Here is a 17,398-nt window from a genome sequence, read left to right as displayed (position 1 = left end):
AAATATGCGACATTAAATAATTTAAACATTTTTAGAGACTTTATTTTTAGCGTATAGGGAGATAGTGTTTCTAAAATTTTGGTTATTCATCAAATCATTCATCATTTTCTATAATTTAACTTGTTTGCCAAATTTCTTTGAAAGAATGCTGTTTCTTCTTGCTATTGCAATTACTGTAACTAAAATACACAATAGAATTTGTATCGTTTGGACTCATTTTATTCTGTTTTAACTGATTTTATTTTGTGTTTTTACACATTCTTTTAATGCATTTCTTCAGCTTATGTAAATCACTTTGTGTCTGTAAGGTCCTGTACAAACACAGTTGCTTTGCCTTCAACATACAACAAAAGACTCAAGTAAAATGAATCTAAAGACAAAATTCTCCAAACAAGTTGGTGGCCTCACCAGGCTGACACGTTTTGTTGTTGTGTTGAGGAAAATGAGAAATTCAGCATTGGATGAACTTACTTGTTGAAAAGGACTTTTTTTTTTTTTTTTTTGCAGTGCGCTTGTTTTTGCGTAAAGTGCTGCTGCTGCTGCGCACGGAACATCTCTCTCTCTCTCTCTCTCTCTCTCTCTCTCTCCTCCTCGCTCTCTGGTTGTGTCGATTTTTTTTCGTCCTCTGCTTCTAACCATCATCCACCCCCTCCTCCTCCTCTCCTCTCTCCACTTCTATCTCAGCTCTGCGAAGAAGAAAAACGAGGAAACCAAGGATTGGTGTGTTGCTCGACTTGAAATTTTATAATTTTTTTTGCGCACATAATCTCCCCCCAACCACGTCTGACAGCCTTGCCAAAAAAAAAAAAAAAAAAAATCATTGCTTTTGATGATTTCTGATGATTTTCATGTGATGACAGTGAACGGCTGTGTGTCTGTGTGCGCTCGGTGTGCTCCGGTTGGCCGTGATATAACCGTCTAGGATCGTTTGGATGCTGGAGGAAGAGGCTCTGACGTTCCGGGAAGCTTCGTCCATCCCTCCGTGTCCTCCTCATTCCTGCGACCGGCTGCATGACCGGTGATGCTCGGCCTCTCCGCCTGGATGCGCCCCTCTCTCCGCGGTGTGCCGTCGGTACCGCTGCCTCTATCCCCCCATAGCAGATTTCCTCTGTCGCCGGAGAAAGGTCTAGGGACCACATATGGAAACTGGGGATCAGAATTTTAGGAAAAAGGAAAACTAAGCAGGCTGTCGTTTGATTTTCATAACTTAACATTTTTCCTCCTCTCTTTGGCTTGATTTTTTTTTTATTTGGAAAGGGGGTTGATCGTCCCTGGTTGGTTTATTTTCCTTCATCTCTTAAGGAATGGCTGGTTTTCATGGCAGTCATGGTACCAGCTGATTATTTGGCATTATTTATCGTTCTGTCCTTGATTTTGGGGGAGCGCTTGATTCTGCTGGTTTGAGTCTGTTCTTTCATTTCTTACAGCACATCCAGTCCTTATTATTTTTTTTGCTTTTTCTCCACATATTCTGGGCCCTGCCTGTCTGTCTTGTCTCCCGTCACCGTCTTCCCACAGAATACATGTGATAGCCTGATTGTTCAGAAAAGCCTGAGATGAGCCTCCATAATTCACTGATCCACTGGGTTGCATCAAGGTAGTCAGATCTCATCCTGAATTGTGTCATCGTTTGTTGGAGGTCTCTGCTTCTGCCTTTCTTTCTTTTCTTTTCTTTTTTTTTTGGGGCCATTTTAAAGAAATCAGGCCGCCAACTGTGTTAGTCTTAACCACTCTCCGCCCCCACACCCCCATGTTTCTTCATCCCTTTTCAGTATGAATTAATTCACACTGCATGTATGCGTGTGCTTGTCCATGTACAGGTGTGTGCGGTTGAAAGTTTGGCTCCGTGAGCAAGTGTTTGCGCGTCTGTTTGTGTGTGTGTCTGTGTGTGTGTGTGTGTGTGTCTGTGTGTGAGCAGCAGAGTGACAGTGTTAGGCTGTATGTGACGGCCTGAGTGGGGAAAAAAAAAAAAAAAAATCAAGCGCTACGTGCACATCGTTCCATACATCACCGTCGAAGCTGTGAGGATTGTAATACATGTAACTGCTTTAGTCAGCTCGGAAAAGCCAAATTCAGGCCTGAGACGACCACAGAGAAGAGGAGCAAAATCCTCCATCTTCTCATTATCTCGGCCTTTTTCAGAGTTTGACGTTTAGAGGCCTTCCAACTCAACAAAGTAGGCCTAGATCCCAGACCAGGTCTCTTGAGGGATCTGCTAGAAGCCTGTGTTTTTAGGTCAACATTTTTTCCAGAGCAGGGCAACTTACTGCCACTTGAGGACTAGAAATTAGGAACCTTTGTAGCTGAAGGTTCTGTCATCCTCGCCAAAGTCTGTTTGACCCACCTGCCGGGCCAAACAGCCACCCATCCACCCCCGAACCTTCACCCTCATCTTAATTTTCACCTGTTTGCTGCCCCCCCACCCAAAACCAACCATACGATTTCCCCCGAGCTCCCCTAACTCCCCCGCCCCCCCAGCGGCCCCCCGCTACCGTCGTCCGCCCGACGCCGCCCACCCCCCGCTTTCCGAGCTGGCGTGGCGACGCAAACTCACAAATATTTACTTCCTGTACATCAAGAGGAAAGGGGGCCCCCCTTTCGTGGAATGCGGCAACATGGGCGTGTTTGACCGCGGAGTTCAGATGCTGCTGACCACGGTGGGGGCCTTCGCCGCCTTCAGCCTCATGACCATCGCCGTGGGGACAGACTACTGGCTGTACTCGCGCGGCGTCTGCAAGATCAAGAGCACCAACGAGAACGAGACCAGCAAGAAGAACGAGGAGGTGATGACGCACTCGGGCCTCTGGAGGACCTGCTGCCTGGAAGGTGAGCCGGGGATGCACCGGGGCGAAGCCACACATACATGCGCAGATACACCGGCAGCACCTACCACGCTCAGGCACACAGGCAGATCGATCCCTACATGCCCACACACACACACACACACACACACACACACACACACACAGTCCTGCATTTGCACTCACATGCCTACACATATGCTCACATGCCCACATTGTTCTGTATGTGCTCTGCATCCATTTCCACACATGCAAACGCTCACTCTCTCTAACCTACACACACATTTCTGCTCTATCTATCTATCTATCTATCTATCTATCTATCTATCTATCTATCTATCTAACCTCTGACATCATATTCCTTTTTGCCAGTGGTATTGCAAGTCGCTTGTGTTTCTGCACAATTCCAAAATGGTACCTTTCATTTACAAATTGCAGCATCCTTCATCCCTTTCCATTTAGTGAAGTGTAGGAAGACTTAACTTAGTGTTGAGAGATGAATACAGCTTCCTCCTTTGAGGTGATCTGGATGGAGCGTCCACCAAATGGTCCTTTTGGTTCCTCTCTTGTCCAGGGTTTCAGTTGTCGGTCCTGGCTGCTGTGCAGATTGTTCTTTTTTTTTTTTTAAATTGTCCCAGCAGAGAGCAGCTCACTTTGAATCCCCCACAGGACACCACAAGATCCATGCCAGGTATACAGCTGCTTTGTATACCCACCAGTCCCTGCTAGAAGCTTGTCGTTTTACACACTGTTGAAAGGGAAAAAAAGATATGTAAAACTTCAGGTGGTTATCTTCATGACACACAGATAAGCCAGATGTTTGAATCACCCAGCAGGCCGTCATTGGATCGATTAACACTTTTTTAATATTTCTTGCCCATGTCAATGTAGGGACTGTTTAGTACTCTCAGTAATCCTTCCTCCTCTCCATCACTAGCCTTGCATTAGCTAACCTGTGCAAGTCTAAATGAGGAACAAAGCCAGTTCTCATGGTTGTTTTACCCTTTGAGTGTGAATGTTCTTGTTGCTGTGTATGTGGCGGATGATTACCTGCAGTGTACTGGGGCATATTGGTCCCAGAGATAAATCCAACAGGTGACCACCGGTGAAAATCCCCCACCACACCACAGCAAAGAGGATAGTATCAAACACACACACAAAAAAGGTGAGAACTTCTTTAACAGTTAATCTGACTGTTGAACTTTCATGTAAGATCCAACTGAATGTTCGAATGTGTTTTGAAAGAGGAGGAAGGATTACAGAGACCCCCAAAACACTCACATTTATATGACTCTGTGCTGTGTCTGACTGCACCACACACAGCTCTGTCCGGGGGCCTCGGTCAGACCCAGTATCTGGACGTGTGACGGGCTTATAAGTATCATTTTCATATTCCACCTGAGACTTCACATCTGTTGTTATTGCTTGAGTTGAAATCTGTAAATGCAGCTGCCCAGATTTTAACTCCAAAAGTCTAAAACGGTTTGAAATGCTGACTGTACAGGGACAAGAAACTGGTGTATGGGTTTTGTCAGGGAGCTGAGGCTTTGTCCCACATAACATGCCTTCCAAATTTAAATGAGAAGTGTTGGGTGTATCCGAGCGCATCTGAGAGAAAAAGCAAAACACGCTGTAGTGTGTGATGCAGTGTTATAGTGGTGTAGAAGAAAAACTGTGAAATGCCTCTTTAAGTGTGAAAATGTGAAACTTGTGTTTGGAGCTTGTAATCTGAGCCCTTCCCAGTCCTGATCCCGGCAACAGAGCAACCGGATATCTAATTGTAACTCTTAACTTCAACCTAGTGGCCTGTTTTAAATTCTAACCTTAACCTCAAACCTCAAGGCCTACGCCTCAAAAAGAAGAGAGGACCAAGAAAGTCTGAAAGATAGCAGTACAGGCACACACACACACACACACACACACACACACACACACACATGCTTACACCATACATGTGTGATCCATCTTCATCCTGAATCACACAATAGCCTGCCCCAGATTCACCTGATTCACAGGACAAAGCTGCTGCTGCTGATGATGATGATGATGATGACACAGATTCAGTGCTTTTTGATGGATTTTTCTAATGATTCATTTGGTCTTCATCTCTGATTGCCACCATAATAGCCCCTGTCATTATGGAGAGGTGACCTCACTTGTATGTATACTCTGTGCACTGATGCTGTGCTCGTGTTGCGAGGGAGCTTCTCGCGGGACTTAATGCTGTGAATACCTTGTAAATTACCATCGTCAGAAGTAATAACGACGAGGAGCGACACCGAATCGAAACTCTTTCCGTGGTTTGTTGTACTGTAGGTCATGATGAGCACCCACCTATTACTCATGGCCTGTGTTTGTGCGACCGTGTGCACCCATGCGTGTCCAGTCACGGTGTGGACGCTGTGACGTCAATCCCTCTTATTGTGACCTCACTCGGTCTGATCCTGTCACACACCTGGTTAATTCACCCCCCCTGCCCCCATCCCGCACGGCCTCAGTGTAACATTCAGATCTAGTATAAGACAAAACAGTAACGAGCTCATCACCTCAGTTAATCCTAACGCAACAGTAGCATGTGTAGCAGGAGTCTCTCCTCATGTCGTTATCTTCGTCTGATCTGCATCAGTACTGCGGATGGTTCTTTTTTTAAACCTCATGCGGGGAAGCGGAGCAGTGTGATGGAACAGTAAGCTTTACAACATAGCTAGCTAAATTTTCTGGATGTGACATTACAGAAAATGAGCAAAGTTGGAGCTCAAGTAAAGCACATGACATTTAAATTCTGCATGTTAATCAGTGAGAACTAGTTTCAAATTTAATGTCAGTTCACTCGTCTGAAAACGCAATATAACCCCATTAACTCATACAAAAAAAAAAAAAAATGCTGATCATGAAGTCTTGGAGGTTGCTCAAGCAGCAGTCGTGTCTCCTGTGTTTCTCAGCTATCCTGCCAGTGGACTTCATGTCATTAAACTCATCTCCAGCTTCACACTGTTGCTATTTTACACTCCAGTTTCACTTCATACCACGGGGAAGATTTGGCTTGTGTTCTGCTTCCTTGTGTTTGGTTCGAGGCAGGTGAAACTATTCCTGGATTGCCGTCTTTTCAGGTCCTGATAGGTGATATTCTGCTCCCAACGGGGCAGATGCTGCAGCACACCATGTGCAGGTGAAGCTTAAAACATTGCAACAGACAGACAGCTGTAAATCTCAAATTACATGAGTGCATTCAGTAACCTTTCACTCCACCGCCCTAGAAAAAGGTACATTTACTCAGCTTTCCTAAGTACCAACTCTTGGCCTCCTTCCTTTGCTACATTACTTATTCTGCTACAGTAGCTAACTCAATTTTTAATATAAGGCTACTACCCTTGAACAGATTGAAACATACTGTATGTCTTGTGCTGTCTTCTTATTTCCTGCAAAATCTGCATGAATTTCTCAAACACATTTTTATCATTTATAGTAATTTATACAGATTTACACAATTCCTTGCTCACATTTGATCTGTTTAGGTTAAACATCAACATATTTAGCTTCGATGTCACTTTACTCGGCTACAACTACTTGCCTTAAACAGCATGGCTCGGTTCCATGGTATGCTGGGTAGTGTTCCAGTTGTGCTTTGGACCAGGACTAGAAGTAGAAGAGAGGATCTGATTACATTCGTTTCCATCAGTTTTACAATTGATTTTTACATTTTTGTTGTTGCTTCCCAAGCTTTTGTCATTGTCTTGCCGCTGGCTACATCTCAAACCTATTGACCCTTTATGGGGTGAAAAGGTCGGGCCTGAGATATGGCTGTCCAGGGTATTCCTTTGTCTGAGTCTATGTTAGAAAAAAGAAGGTTTCCAGGCTTGTGCTGCTTTGTCAACCAGTCTGTGTCAAACCCTGTTGCCTGGTTAAAACACAGCTTCAAACTACAGCTCCAAATCTCCCAAGTCTGATACACACATGTAGATAATTCATGCAGATAAGTGCATTGCAACGTGTAAATAAGAACACACCGTACACACCTACAGGGTGTGGCAAAGCAAAACAAGAGTTACGAATATAACTATGGTTCTGTGAATTCTGGATGACCTTCAGAGACCTTTGCGGGAGGTAACTGCAACAGACAGGGAATAGTTTTTAGTAACCCTGGAGTGGGAAACACTCTCAGCTACACTTCCAACACCTTCCACCACAACCGTCGTATAAGGTGTCGCTCACTTCCGTGAGGCTGTTTGGTATTAAACAACAAAAAAGAAGGTAGCCGACGCAATACCTGAAACTAACACAAGTAAGAACAGGTTGCTATGTCTTGATGCTTAGTTACAAAAGAAATGTCTAAGCATCATAAACATCAGCTCTTCAGCCTCTAGGGAGCAAAAGTGTAGCTCGACAAGACTGCTGGCATAGGTGAAGAAATGCTAACGCTAGCTTAACCTCTGCAAATTGATAGAAAGAAGTTGTTGGGTTTCTCGGCTCTCTTACATCACCCAGAATGAAACTGAGCTACAGATCATGACTTTCTACGAGAAGGGGGGAAAAAAAAAGATACCACAGAAAGTGTCGACTTTTTGTTTAGTCCATGAAAAGTGAACAGGGTAACACTTTCCGTCTTTCGTGTACTTGTTCTTTCCACACAGCATCACCAACGCTCTCTTTTCTCAGTGATTAGCCGGTTTTATTTGAAAGTACCCGATAGAAAACGGTGAGCGGTTTGTTCCACATCACTGCTTCTTCGAGCTCTGTTGAAAATTGACTAATTTGGTGCAGGTGTGATAAAAGTTAGTGTACCTGCGATCAGCCATGTGAACACGTTATGTCGTGGGAATAAATCTGCTGTCGCTGCAAGTTTTGGAACGACTTAGACACCGGTTGGTCTTGAGTTTGAGGACAAAATGTGTCTATTTTTTAAGACAGAAAACACAAATTCTTGGCCGAGGTTGCAAAATTGTGTCAAATCACCAACACATTTGTCGATGTGAATGCAGCCACGCCAACTCACTCCATGTGATATGCTTATTTTCCTCGCTAAGTGGCTTTACTTTTCACACTCTAAGCTCGCTCGGTGTCCTTGGCACCGGAGATTTGAAATGGTTAAGAGCAGAGAGGAATCTGAGACAGATCCAGCTCGCTCCGTGTGCTTCGCCTTCAGAGCTACAGTTGCTTTATAGCTGCGTGGTGCAGAGAAGAGAAAGAGGAAGAGAGAGGACGAGAGAGAAATTGGGAGGTGTTGAGAAAGAGAAAAAGAGGGAGAGAAAAAAAAGAACAAGAGAGAGAAAGAGCAGGCAGCCCTGGTTTGCTGTCACACCCCCTCAGGCATCCTGTGCTATCTTTAACACACAGGCCTACGTTCTATCTAACCTATCTTGCCCCGGCTTTTAACATAATACGTCACAGTGTATGCTTTTATTTTAATGCCTGGGACATGATGTACATTATTTTCAGATAACAGTGAGTTGACTGACTGTTGCACCTTTGTCATCGCAGTGACACGTTAGCGTCACAGAACAGGAAAGATCACACGTGACATTTTAATGTTGAGCCTTGAGTTCTACGTAGCAGATTTGATTATGTCTCTGCTGTCATGCTTAGGCTTGTATACAAATGTAAGGGTTTGACTGTGTGTGTGTGTGTGTGTGTGTGTGTGTGTGTGTGTGTGTGGCCAGCTGTCTCAGAATTGGAGTGCATTACGGCAATGACATTAATTATGCTAATAGCCATCAGCTCCGTTAGCTTTGCCGTGCTGATCGGCAACAGAGCCTCTCCACGCCGCCTGTTTATCTAAAGCCCCAGCTAGTGATACGCCAGGATAGGGAGTAACTAATTACATGGAATCAGATTACAAAAATAATCCGCTTACACAAAGAAAAAAAAAAAAAAAAATGCAGACCACCTCTTCTAAAGCCCCAGTTGAGGGTTTAATGGATGGGGAGAACAAATGGCATGTAATCTGATTCCTGAAGTAATCTGGTTAGAATAAAAAATCATATGATCTTTCATATCAAGCACCAGTCAGACAAACTGTAGGTAGGGACGGGCACTAGAAAAATGACATGTAATCTGATTGCAAAAAAACACACACTGGTGTTTTATCTGAGGCCTCATTACTTCATGTGATGGGTTGGGAAGTGATGATTACAAGCAGATTTATTCAAAAGTCGTCTGATTATGTGTGATCTGGGATCTGTAGGCTGCCAGACTTGGAAAAGAATATGATGATGAAAATACAGACAAATTAAATGATGAATTAATAAGATCATTTTGCTTACAATTCAAATTAAAGCCTGCACGCCAAATTTTAGGGACAAATAGTTACCTTTCATTTTGTCCTGCTGTGGTGGGTTCTTATTCTCTTGGTCAGATAATGATCAAACCTGTAAGTATTGATTATATTTGGTTATTGTTTATGTTGTTCCATGTTATATTATTTCTGTTGACATTCTACGAGTTCAGTCAGCAGTTTTTGTATATTTTATAGTAGTATGTATAAAAATAGTAATGTGCAAATAACGATAATATTTAGCATTAAGCTCTCCTTGGATGCTGAAATACAGGAAGTATTTTAGATACTCAGCACAGGTAATTTTGTCTTAAGGTGTTTTACTAAGCATTACAAGTCTGAAATTCAGTTCATACAGAATACTGAATACACAGAATACAATATGAAGCCAGTATGGACAACATATCCAGGGTGTAACTCTGGATAAGATGCACCTGTTCTGATACTGTAATCTACAGAACTGTAAGTAAACCCTCCCCCAGCGTTTGTCTCCCTTATGGATTTGTCAGTATTTTGGTTTAAGTTGCATACAGTATGTAGTATATTAGACATTGGAATAATGTAAAACTGTCATTACAACTCCATATTAACAAAAAAGTCATGAGTTTGGCCTGAAACTAATAGAATAGACACGTGACGTGAAATATATTTATTGATACCGCTCTCATATTTAAACATGAAGCTACAGCCATGCAACAGTCAGCTTGTTTTAGCACAAGGAAGCATACACCTATCAACACCTCCAATGCTAACTAATTAGCATGTTGTTTCTTGCTTCTTCACACAATCAAGTTGTCATTTTTATACAATATTTTGTGTGAAAATTTAATTAACAAGATACAATGAGAGTCCATGTTTTCAAACAGGCCGCGGTATGCTAAGTTAAGCTAACTGCCTCCCAGCTCCAGCACCGTGCTTAACGCACAGTTCTCAAGGCTCTAGGGAAAAACTGGTTTTCAAACAGAACAACTGTATTCAAAGACACACTCAAAGGTAAAGATCAGCCACGTTGATCAGTAGCAGACTGACGAACCTGCCTTATGATGTGAAAATGTTGCTGTGGGTTTTGGTGAAGTAATGCTACTGCGTCCCGTGTTGCTGCTGGTAAGACAGTGATCCTTGTCCAACAGCTCGAGCGCTCTTTCTGCTGCAGAAACTAATATTAGCTCTTGTGGTTTGTTCTTTACATGCTGAGCACTTGACACAGACAGCAAAAAGCTAATTCTTCCTTTGTTAGAAAGTCATTTAACATGTGGTTTTAACATTTAACATTGTGGAAATACAGATTAATGAACAAAAAACACTGTTACATTTAATAACATTAGAGTTACAACGAAAATGTTTTACATACACAAGTAACCACTTTTAAGGACAGCAAATATTAAAGCCACAGCCCCTTAATAAAAATGCTAAAAGATGTATGATTCATGATGGAGGAGTGCTGGGTAAGGAAATAAGAGCCATTGTTCTTCCTCTGCACTGAGGCTGGCAAACAGTCAGCATCCAGCAGCGCTCTGTGGGCGTGCTGTTGTTGATACTGTAATAGAAGTGACTGACAGGTCACGGCAGCTGTCAAACCTCAGCCATCAATGTGCTGCAACCACCCAACTCCTGGAGACTCTTCATAGCGAAGCAACACAAAAACCTATTTGAAATTATTTTTAGCTTCATAACTTATTTAAATGGAAACACCAGTTTAGTTTTTCCCTGTCTTATAAAGTCTAAGACCGCCATTGTTTTTGCAGCAACAGCAAACCGATATCACCAGATATCCACATTGTACAGTTATAAGTTCCCGTTTATCACCATATACAGCCGTTATTGGAAGAACTAAGAGTCTTCTGCTGCTGTCTGCTGAACTGATTAAGTTTTGGTGGCCAAAGGTCAAAGGTCAAGGTTACTGTGACCTCACACAACACGTTTTTGGATATACATTTCCCCAAAACTGAGCTGGGTAAATCTGCAAACTAGAACTGCAACTGTTTTAGTGTGTAATGATGGACACACTGACTGGTGTTAAAATACTTAAACTAGTGACTACAAATCTGTTTTGCACACCCAGTCTGGTTGAAAATTGCTCTGATATTTGGAACATCACAAACACAGTTTTGGTGATGTGGTTAAACATAATCAGAGTGGTTTAAAGTCTGAGTGGTACATACAAAGGCAGCGACATGGACGAAGCAAAAATATCACATTAAGTACCTAAACTTGGAAAGAGTGCATTCCAGATCTCTCCATACATATTAAACTATGTGTTTGTGCATATTTGTGCTCATAATGGGGTGCACGTCGATAAAAATACACACACGTTTCAGCTTCCTGATATCCGCGCAGCCATCACATATCCCCCCCCCAGTCCCCACGCTCCTCCATCCAGCAGCTATCGAGTCTGCTCCGGTTGGATTCACTCAGTGTGCCTGTCATCCCGGACGGATGGCCCCGTGTCGGTGGTCCAGCTGTGGAGGCTGGCTCCAGAGATCCAGCCTGTCGTGGACTTCCATGATGGATCTTGCCCCAGGACAGTCTCCCGTTCCTAGGCACAGACTGGAGCTGCCCCGGGGGCCCCAGCCTTGACAGGTGGAGCTCAGCAGGCTTTAAATGCTGCTATTAATCTCCATCACGGCGGGTTTGAGAGCGAGCGAGGTGTGTGTGACAGGAGATATGTTTCTGGGAATGAGGTGTGAGTGCCTGAGAGTGTGTGCCCCGTGTGTGTATGTGTTTGTACCAGCATTCAATTTTAGCTTTCATCCCACTCAAAATCATTTTGTAACTGAAGACATCTGAACCCTCTGAACCTGTGAAAACCTCACCTGCTTTAATAATTTCCATCTAAGCAGCAGTGACCTGGATTGACAAAACACAAGGTCCTCCATGATTTGAAAAATGAGCTTTGGGTTTAGGACTAGCCAGTGTACGTTTTCCTAAGCTATGACAGGGGCATGATTTGAAGTGTAAAGATGATGTTGTTTAAGTGTTTCATTCTCATAAAGATTTAACAGTTGCTATAACTCATACTTGCAGAAAATATGCACTGTATAGAGCTGTATATGTTATGGTGTGCTACATCTATGTGTGTGCTTGTATTTGTCAAGTAGGGATAACAAGCTGTTTAGAGCATCATTGTGAGGGTTCACCTCCTAATTAGAGAAGAAAAAAAAATTCTGTTCCCTTAAGGTTAACTGTTTATTTTATGTTTGAGCCTTGGTTTTGTGTTTTTCTTTAGCGCAAATTTAAAGGAACATTGAATTTCTCAGGCGAGTGTTGGGAAAGGATTAATTAAAATGTAAGTTTATATATGTAGCTTTGCCACCTTTGTGTTTCCCAGATCTCTTCAACAAAGATGTCGAATGCAATGTGAGAACAGCCACAATTATGTGAATAAGGTTGACAAAAATGGGGATTTTCCTAAGTTAAACTTCAGCATATACAGCGCAGGGTGTACTTGTATATGTGTGTGAATAGTGAGAAGATATAGCATGTGCACGTGCGCATTATTTAGGCTTAGACTTGATTTTTGGTCAACGTGAGAATTAGTGTAAATTAGATTTTAAATTAGAATCAGGTGAAGCTCATCTGATCTTGTGCAGTTTAGGGAAATAATGGAATGAATGTGTATGTGCGTGTGTGTGTGTGTGTGTGAGGATTATATGGGCCCTTGTATGTTCCCAGCATGCACACACTTGGGAATGTTTGTGATCGCTTGCATACATTCAGTACACACATGTGGTATATGTTGTAATGCATAACTACATGCCATAAAAGATAAGGATTATAGTGTCAAGTTAATGATTCTGGCCTAAGCTGGCTTTGCTCAGTATCATGACACTGCTGAAGTGTGTGTGTGTGTGTGTGTGTGTGTGTGTGTGTGTGTGTATGTGTACGTATCGACCCTGTGAAAAGACGAATGTAGCTTCCTGGAAAGCTGTGAAATGGTAATCTCGGGGTGGAACACAAACTCCTACCATGTAAACTATTGTTTGTTTCTTTTTGTTTTTAAGTCTTTCCACCCTTGCGATCAAATTAAAGAAAAAATCAAATAAAATACAACCCACTAATGAACAGCTATTGAGACTTGTGATGATTTTCAAACAGAAAGTCTGGATTCTTATCTCAAATATATTCAGAAATTGATTTTGGTAGACGGTTTACAAAAGAATCTTTCCATAATGTTTCATCACAATTTTCCTGTTTCTAATTTAGAAGCGAAGACCAACCAACACATTGTCAACCCGATGAGTGCTACAGATCTGTTGTTCAGCTTATTTCATATGAATCACAATAATGAGAAAGCTTTGCCTGGGTAGAGGAAATATTTACCCTGACATGTTTCTGTAAATAGAACATAGATGAATGATATTATTTACACACATGCATTGGAAAGCCAGTCATTATGTAATAGGACTTTCTCATAAATATCTTATTGTCCCTAGATGTATTAAGGGTTTTTTTTTTTTTGAGTTTTGTCTGCAATGTCTGTTAATTGCTTAGTTCTAGTTGCAGACTTTGTGTTTACTTAAAAGAAGAAAGAAGCTGTATTATCTTGTGAAATGTGGCGTGCATTTTGAGCCCCAGCTGTAATGTAAGAGATGATGGAGTTGTATCAGAAAACATACTACCACGTCATTTAGTGTAGCGAACATCAATTTAATCATTGAACATGTGATCGTACATTTTTAGTAGGTATGTTTTTACAGTATATATACATCATTTTTATTATGGTCTATCACCCACTGGTGGTTAAATCTCTCATTAACTAATTAATGCAGTCCCCCCCTCCCCTCCCCTCCCCCTTTCTATTTGCAGCAGCTTTCCTCTCGTGGCAGCGCCGGGTATCTACGGCCACACGACGCTGCGTAACTATGGCGATTCAGCGGCTCTGTTTGCAGCACAAGGCCGCCTGTCAGGCATCACGGCCTCTCAATCAAAGACACTGTTTACGAGCACTCACACACACCACCTGGGACTGACACACACTCCGCTCTGCACCATGGGAGGGACATCAATCTCACACACACACACACACACACACACACACAGGCACGCACATAGATACAGGTGTAGCAGAGACACAAGGACATACTGCGTTAACACACATCAGGCGTTTACAACATGTTTAATATAAAGAAACGTGATAACTTTTGAATGTGAGCTCAGCAGAAATGTACTGCATGCTTGTTTATCACTGTACCTTATGTATAATCATCCAGATCCAGGTGCACGTTAAACATTTATGAGCATGTTCTATTATTAACACAAAAAAACTCTGAAGATTGTGCTTTCTAGTCAACTCCCTCAGTGTTAACTAGAAAGCACTGAACTAAATGCTCGAGGAAGATGTTGGATCTAGAGACATTTAAGAAAATCGGACTTTGATGCCGTTATATATTGTTAAGTTTTTAAGGTTTTTGCCCTCTCCCTCTCCTACAGAAGTGCTATATATACTTGGTGCTCTCAGTCAAATGTGATAGAAATAAACATATAGCTGGCTTGCTAACGGAGACATTGCTGAACGGCTAGCTGACTTTGTCTGAAGCATTTTCCCATGAAATCAAACAGGGTTTTTATATAATTCAAAACTCTGTCAAAGCCCATATGTATGTTTAGCAGCAGGCCAGTAGACAGGGCCAGAGATGTCAATAAAGGGACACAGAGGCCGTGATCTTAGTAACGATAGAAACCTGAGTAGTTCATTCTCAAACTGAAGAAATGTACATATGGTGGGTATTATATATAGTAGTGTGTTGGAACTTCCTATGCCAACAAAACAATACATTTATAAATAATTCCTATAGTTTAAGTGAAATGTATTATTTATGTATTTATTTATTTAATATGGACCGTGCAATTTAACATAGTTCCAATACAAAGCCTGAAACTGATGTAGAGAGTTTATAGCAATTACTAATTTTCAACTCTTGTCCCGAGTTGGGCTTTAACATGTACAGTGTAATTAAAATAGTAAGTTTTCATTATCATAAAACCACAATACACTACAGCCATGAAAGTAGAGTTAGAAACTATATATTGAAATGCATTGATTGTGATTTATAGTTTAATAAAAAACAAAACAACACAAACGGACAAAACAAAAACATAAGAAATAATAAATAGCCTAATAATTTAACAGTTTAAGGCAATGAAAAAAAAAGAAGCAAAATCCAAATAAAAATGTGTGTTGGAGTGATCAGACTTCAGATCTAAAATCCTGCCAGTATATACCATTTTATCCTGCTGATTGTCGGCAGATCTCACAGTTTATATTGTGTTGTATTGTGTGAATCTTAATTGGTGATATGATGTGTGTGTGCAGGGTATCCAAAGCCTCCAGTGTTAATCTTAAAATTGCTTTCGGAGTGTGTCCAGTGGTGTGTTTTTGTTCCGCTGCAGATGCTTCAGTGTTTCACTAACAGGGTTACGCAACAGGACAGAGCTGTTAGCCGTCTGTGGTGTGACAGGAGGCAAGTGTGCCAGGGTGGTGGAGTATGTATAGTGGTTGCCACTGACTGCATACTATGACTACAGTGTCAACAAGCAATGGGATCTTCCCTCAAACCTCCGACCCCCCCCCCCCATGATTACGCATTACGCACAGTTCAGCTTCTCTCATTGTGGTGAAATGTAATTTCATGTGCGCCGTGTAATAGAAGGTTAACATTCGTCAAAACTCTCAGTAACGGCTCAGACAAACACACCACTTGCTGCTCTTTGCTTCAGGAAACTACGGCAGCTGTTTTCCACTGAGGCTACAAATAGGTCATGTGGCTTAGGGCCCTGCTCAGGGGCCGCATGAGAAAATCTGAGGGGTTCGAACAGTCACAGGAAATAAGAAAAACAAATGTTTTCTCTTCATCTGTGCTTTTTTTTAAAAAAAAAAAATGTATTTCTAGGAAAATCAATACAGAGAAAAATCACTCTTTGTCTGAGCTGCTCATCATCCATATAGACATATGCAAAGTGTTTCACTGTCAGGGGCCACAAGCAAAAAAGGTTGGGCTCTGCTGGACTAGAGTCACAGTGGATATGACTTTGTATATGAAGTCCAGTGTTTCACAGTGTAAGAAGAGTAAAATCATGGACTGTGCTTTAACAGCACGTGGGAGGATTCTCACTCTCATTTCAATATCAAGTAATTTTCATCAGTTCAAGACCAAAAAGGTGAATCCCGACGTACCTGCTCCAGTTTAACAGGGTCAGAGTTTGTGGAGTCCTAAAACCTGGAGTATTTGGGCTGTGCCCCCCCCCCCCCACAACAATATACAATATTGAATTATAAACTCCACCTGTTAACATCTCAACCGTGAATTCAGAACAATGTGAACAGCTTTCTGTTTGCATTATTTACATGTACAATAAAAAAAAGGGGGGGGGGTGTTCTGATTTGTGAAGACAGCGAACACAAAAATCAATTAATAATGAGTGTTTACTGTAATTATTTCTGCTTCCGAGATGAAGTTGATTAGTAATATTGAATAATAGTAAATTAATCTGTTTTAAATCTTTTCCCACAGTGTTTTATTTTGAAGATTTTTAGAGGCATAATGAGATAAAGTATCCAGTATTATACATTTTATACACATTATCTTTCTTATTCCTTTAATCATCTTGTCACCCCTCAGATTCCTTTAAGTCGGGCTCCACCATCTCCCAGTGTAAGCCGCAGTGTGTAATAGTGATTTCTGCTACAACAAACAACAACATGTCATGTGCTGCGTTTCACAGTGGAGTCCGGTGTTTTTACAGTAGTAACAGTATGTCACGTTCTTTGTTTTACAGTATAGTAGGTTGTAGTGTGGTGTAGCGGGGAGCTGTTGGCACCTCCGCACAGTCTGTTTAACGCCTGGTGGGAGAGGTGCTGACAGGCCGACTGCTCCCTAATCCTGCAGACATCAGGAGCCAAAGGGAATGACCGGGGAGCTCAGTGTGTGTGTGTGTGTGTGTGTGTGTGAGCATCACGTATGCTCAGTGTGTGTCCGTCTACATAGATAAGCACGCTGGTAATTCCAGTGCTCGCTCATGACCTTCAGTCACTCTTGTTAAATACCTGTGGTGTTCAGGTGTTCTTCAGCCGTGTTTGTGTAAAGGGTCAGTTTGCTAATCACCGTGATAGATGTCATCAGAGCCGGTGGCTCCGCCCACCATCAGTCAGAGCGGAGTGACAAATCGACCGAGCTGCTCCTCAGTGCGAACGCAGGGTGAAGCCGCCGCCGCTCCATTATGGAGTTTGTGTTAGTGGGAACATATGGTCAAACTGATGGAGTAACAATGCTGTCATCTGTAAACTAGATGAGTCGTGTGTGTGTGTGTGTGTGTTTCCAGTCTCACT

General features: G+C 42.1%; 1 protein-coding gene across 1 annotated transcript in view; it reads left to right on the top strand.

Moving 5' to 3' along the window:
* The first annotated feature begins 621 nt into the window (after positions 1–621).
* The window catches only part of LOC130166478 (voltage-dependent calcium channel gamma-2 subunit-like), a 66,626-nt gene continuing 49,849 nt past the window's right edge, over positions 622–17,398 (top strand). The window contains exon 1 of the mRNA XM_056372096.1: positions 622–2,826. Within this exon, the coding sequence (XP_056228071.1) occupies positions 2,616–2,826 (211 nt within the window). The 5' untranslated portion in view covers positions 622–2,615. The remainder of the gene's footprint in view (positions 2,827–17,398) is intronic.

The sequence above is a fragment of the Seriola aureovittata genome, chromosome 3, assembly GCF_021018895.1.
Source record: "Seriola aureovittata isolate HTS-2021-v1 ecotype China chromosome 3, ASM2101889v1, whole genome shotgun sequence".
NCBI classification, from domain to species: domain Eukaryota; kingdom Metazoa; phylum Chordata; class Actinopteri; order Carangiformes; family Carangidae; genus Seriola; species Seriola aureovittata.
This window is presented reverse-complemented; position numbering and strand designations above follow the sequence as displayed.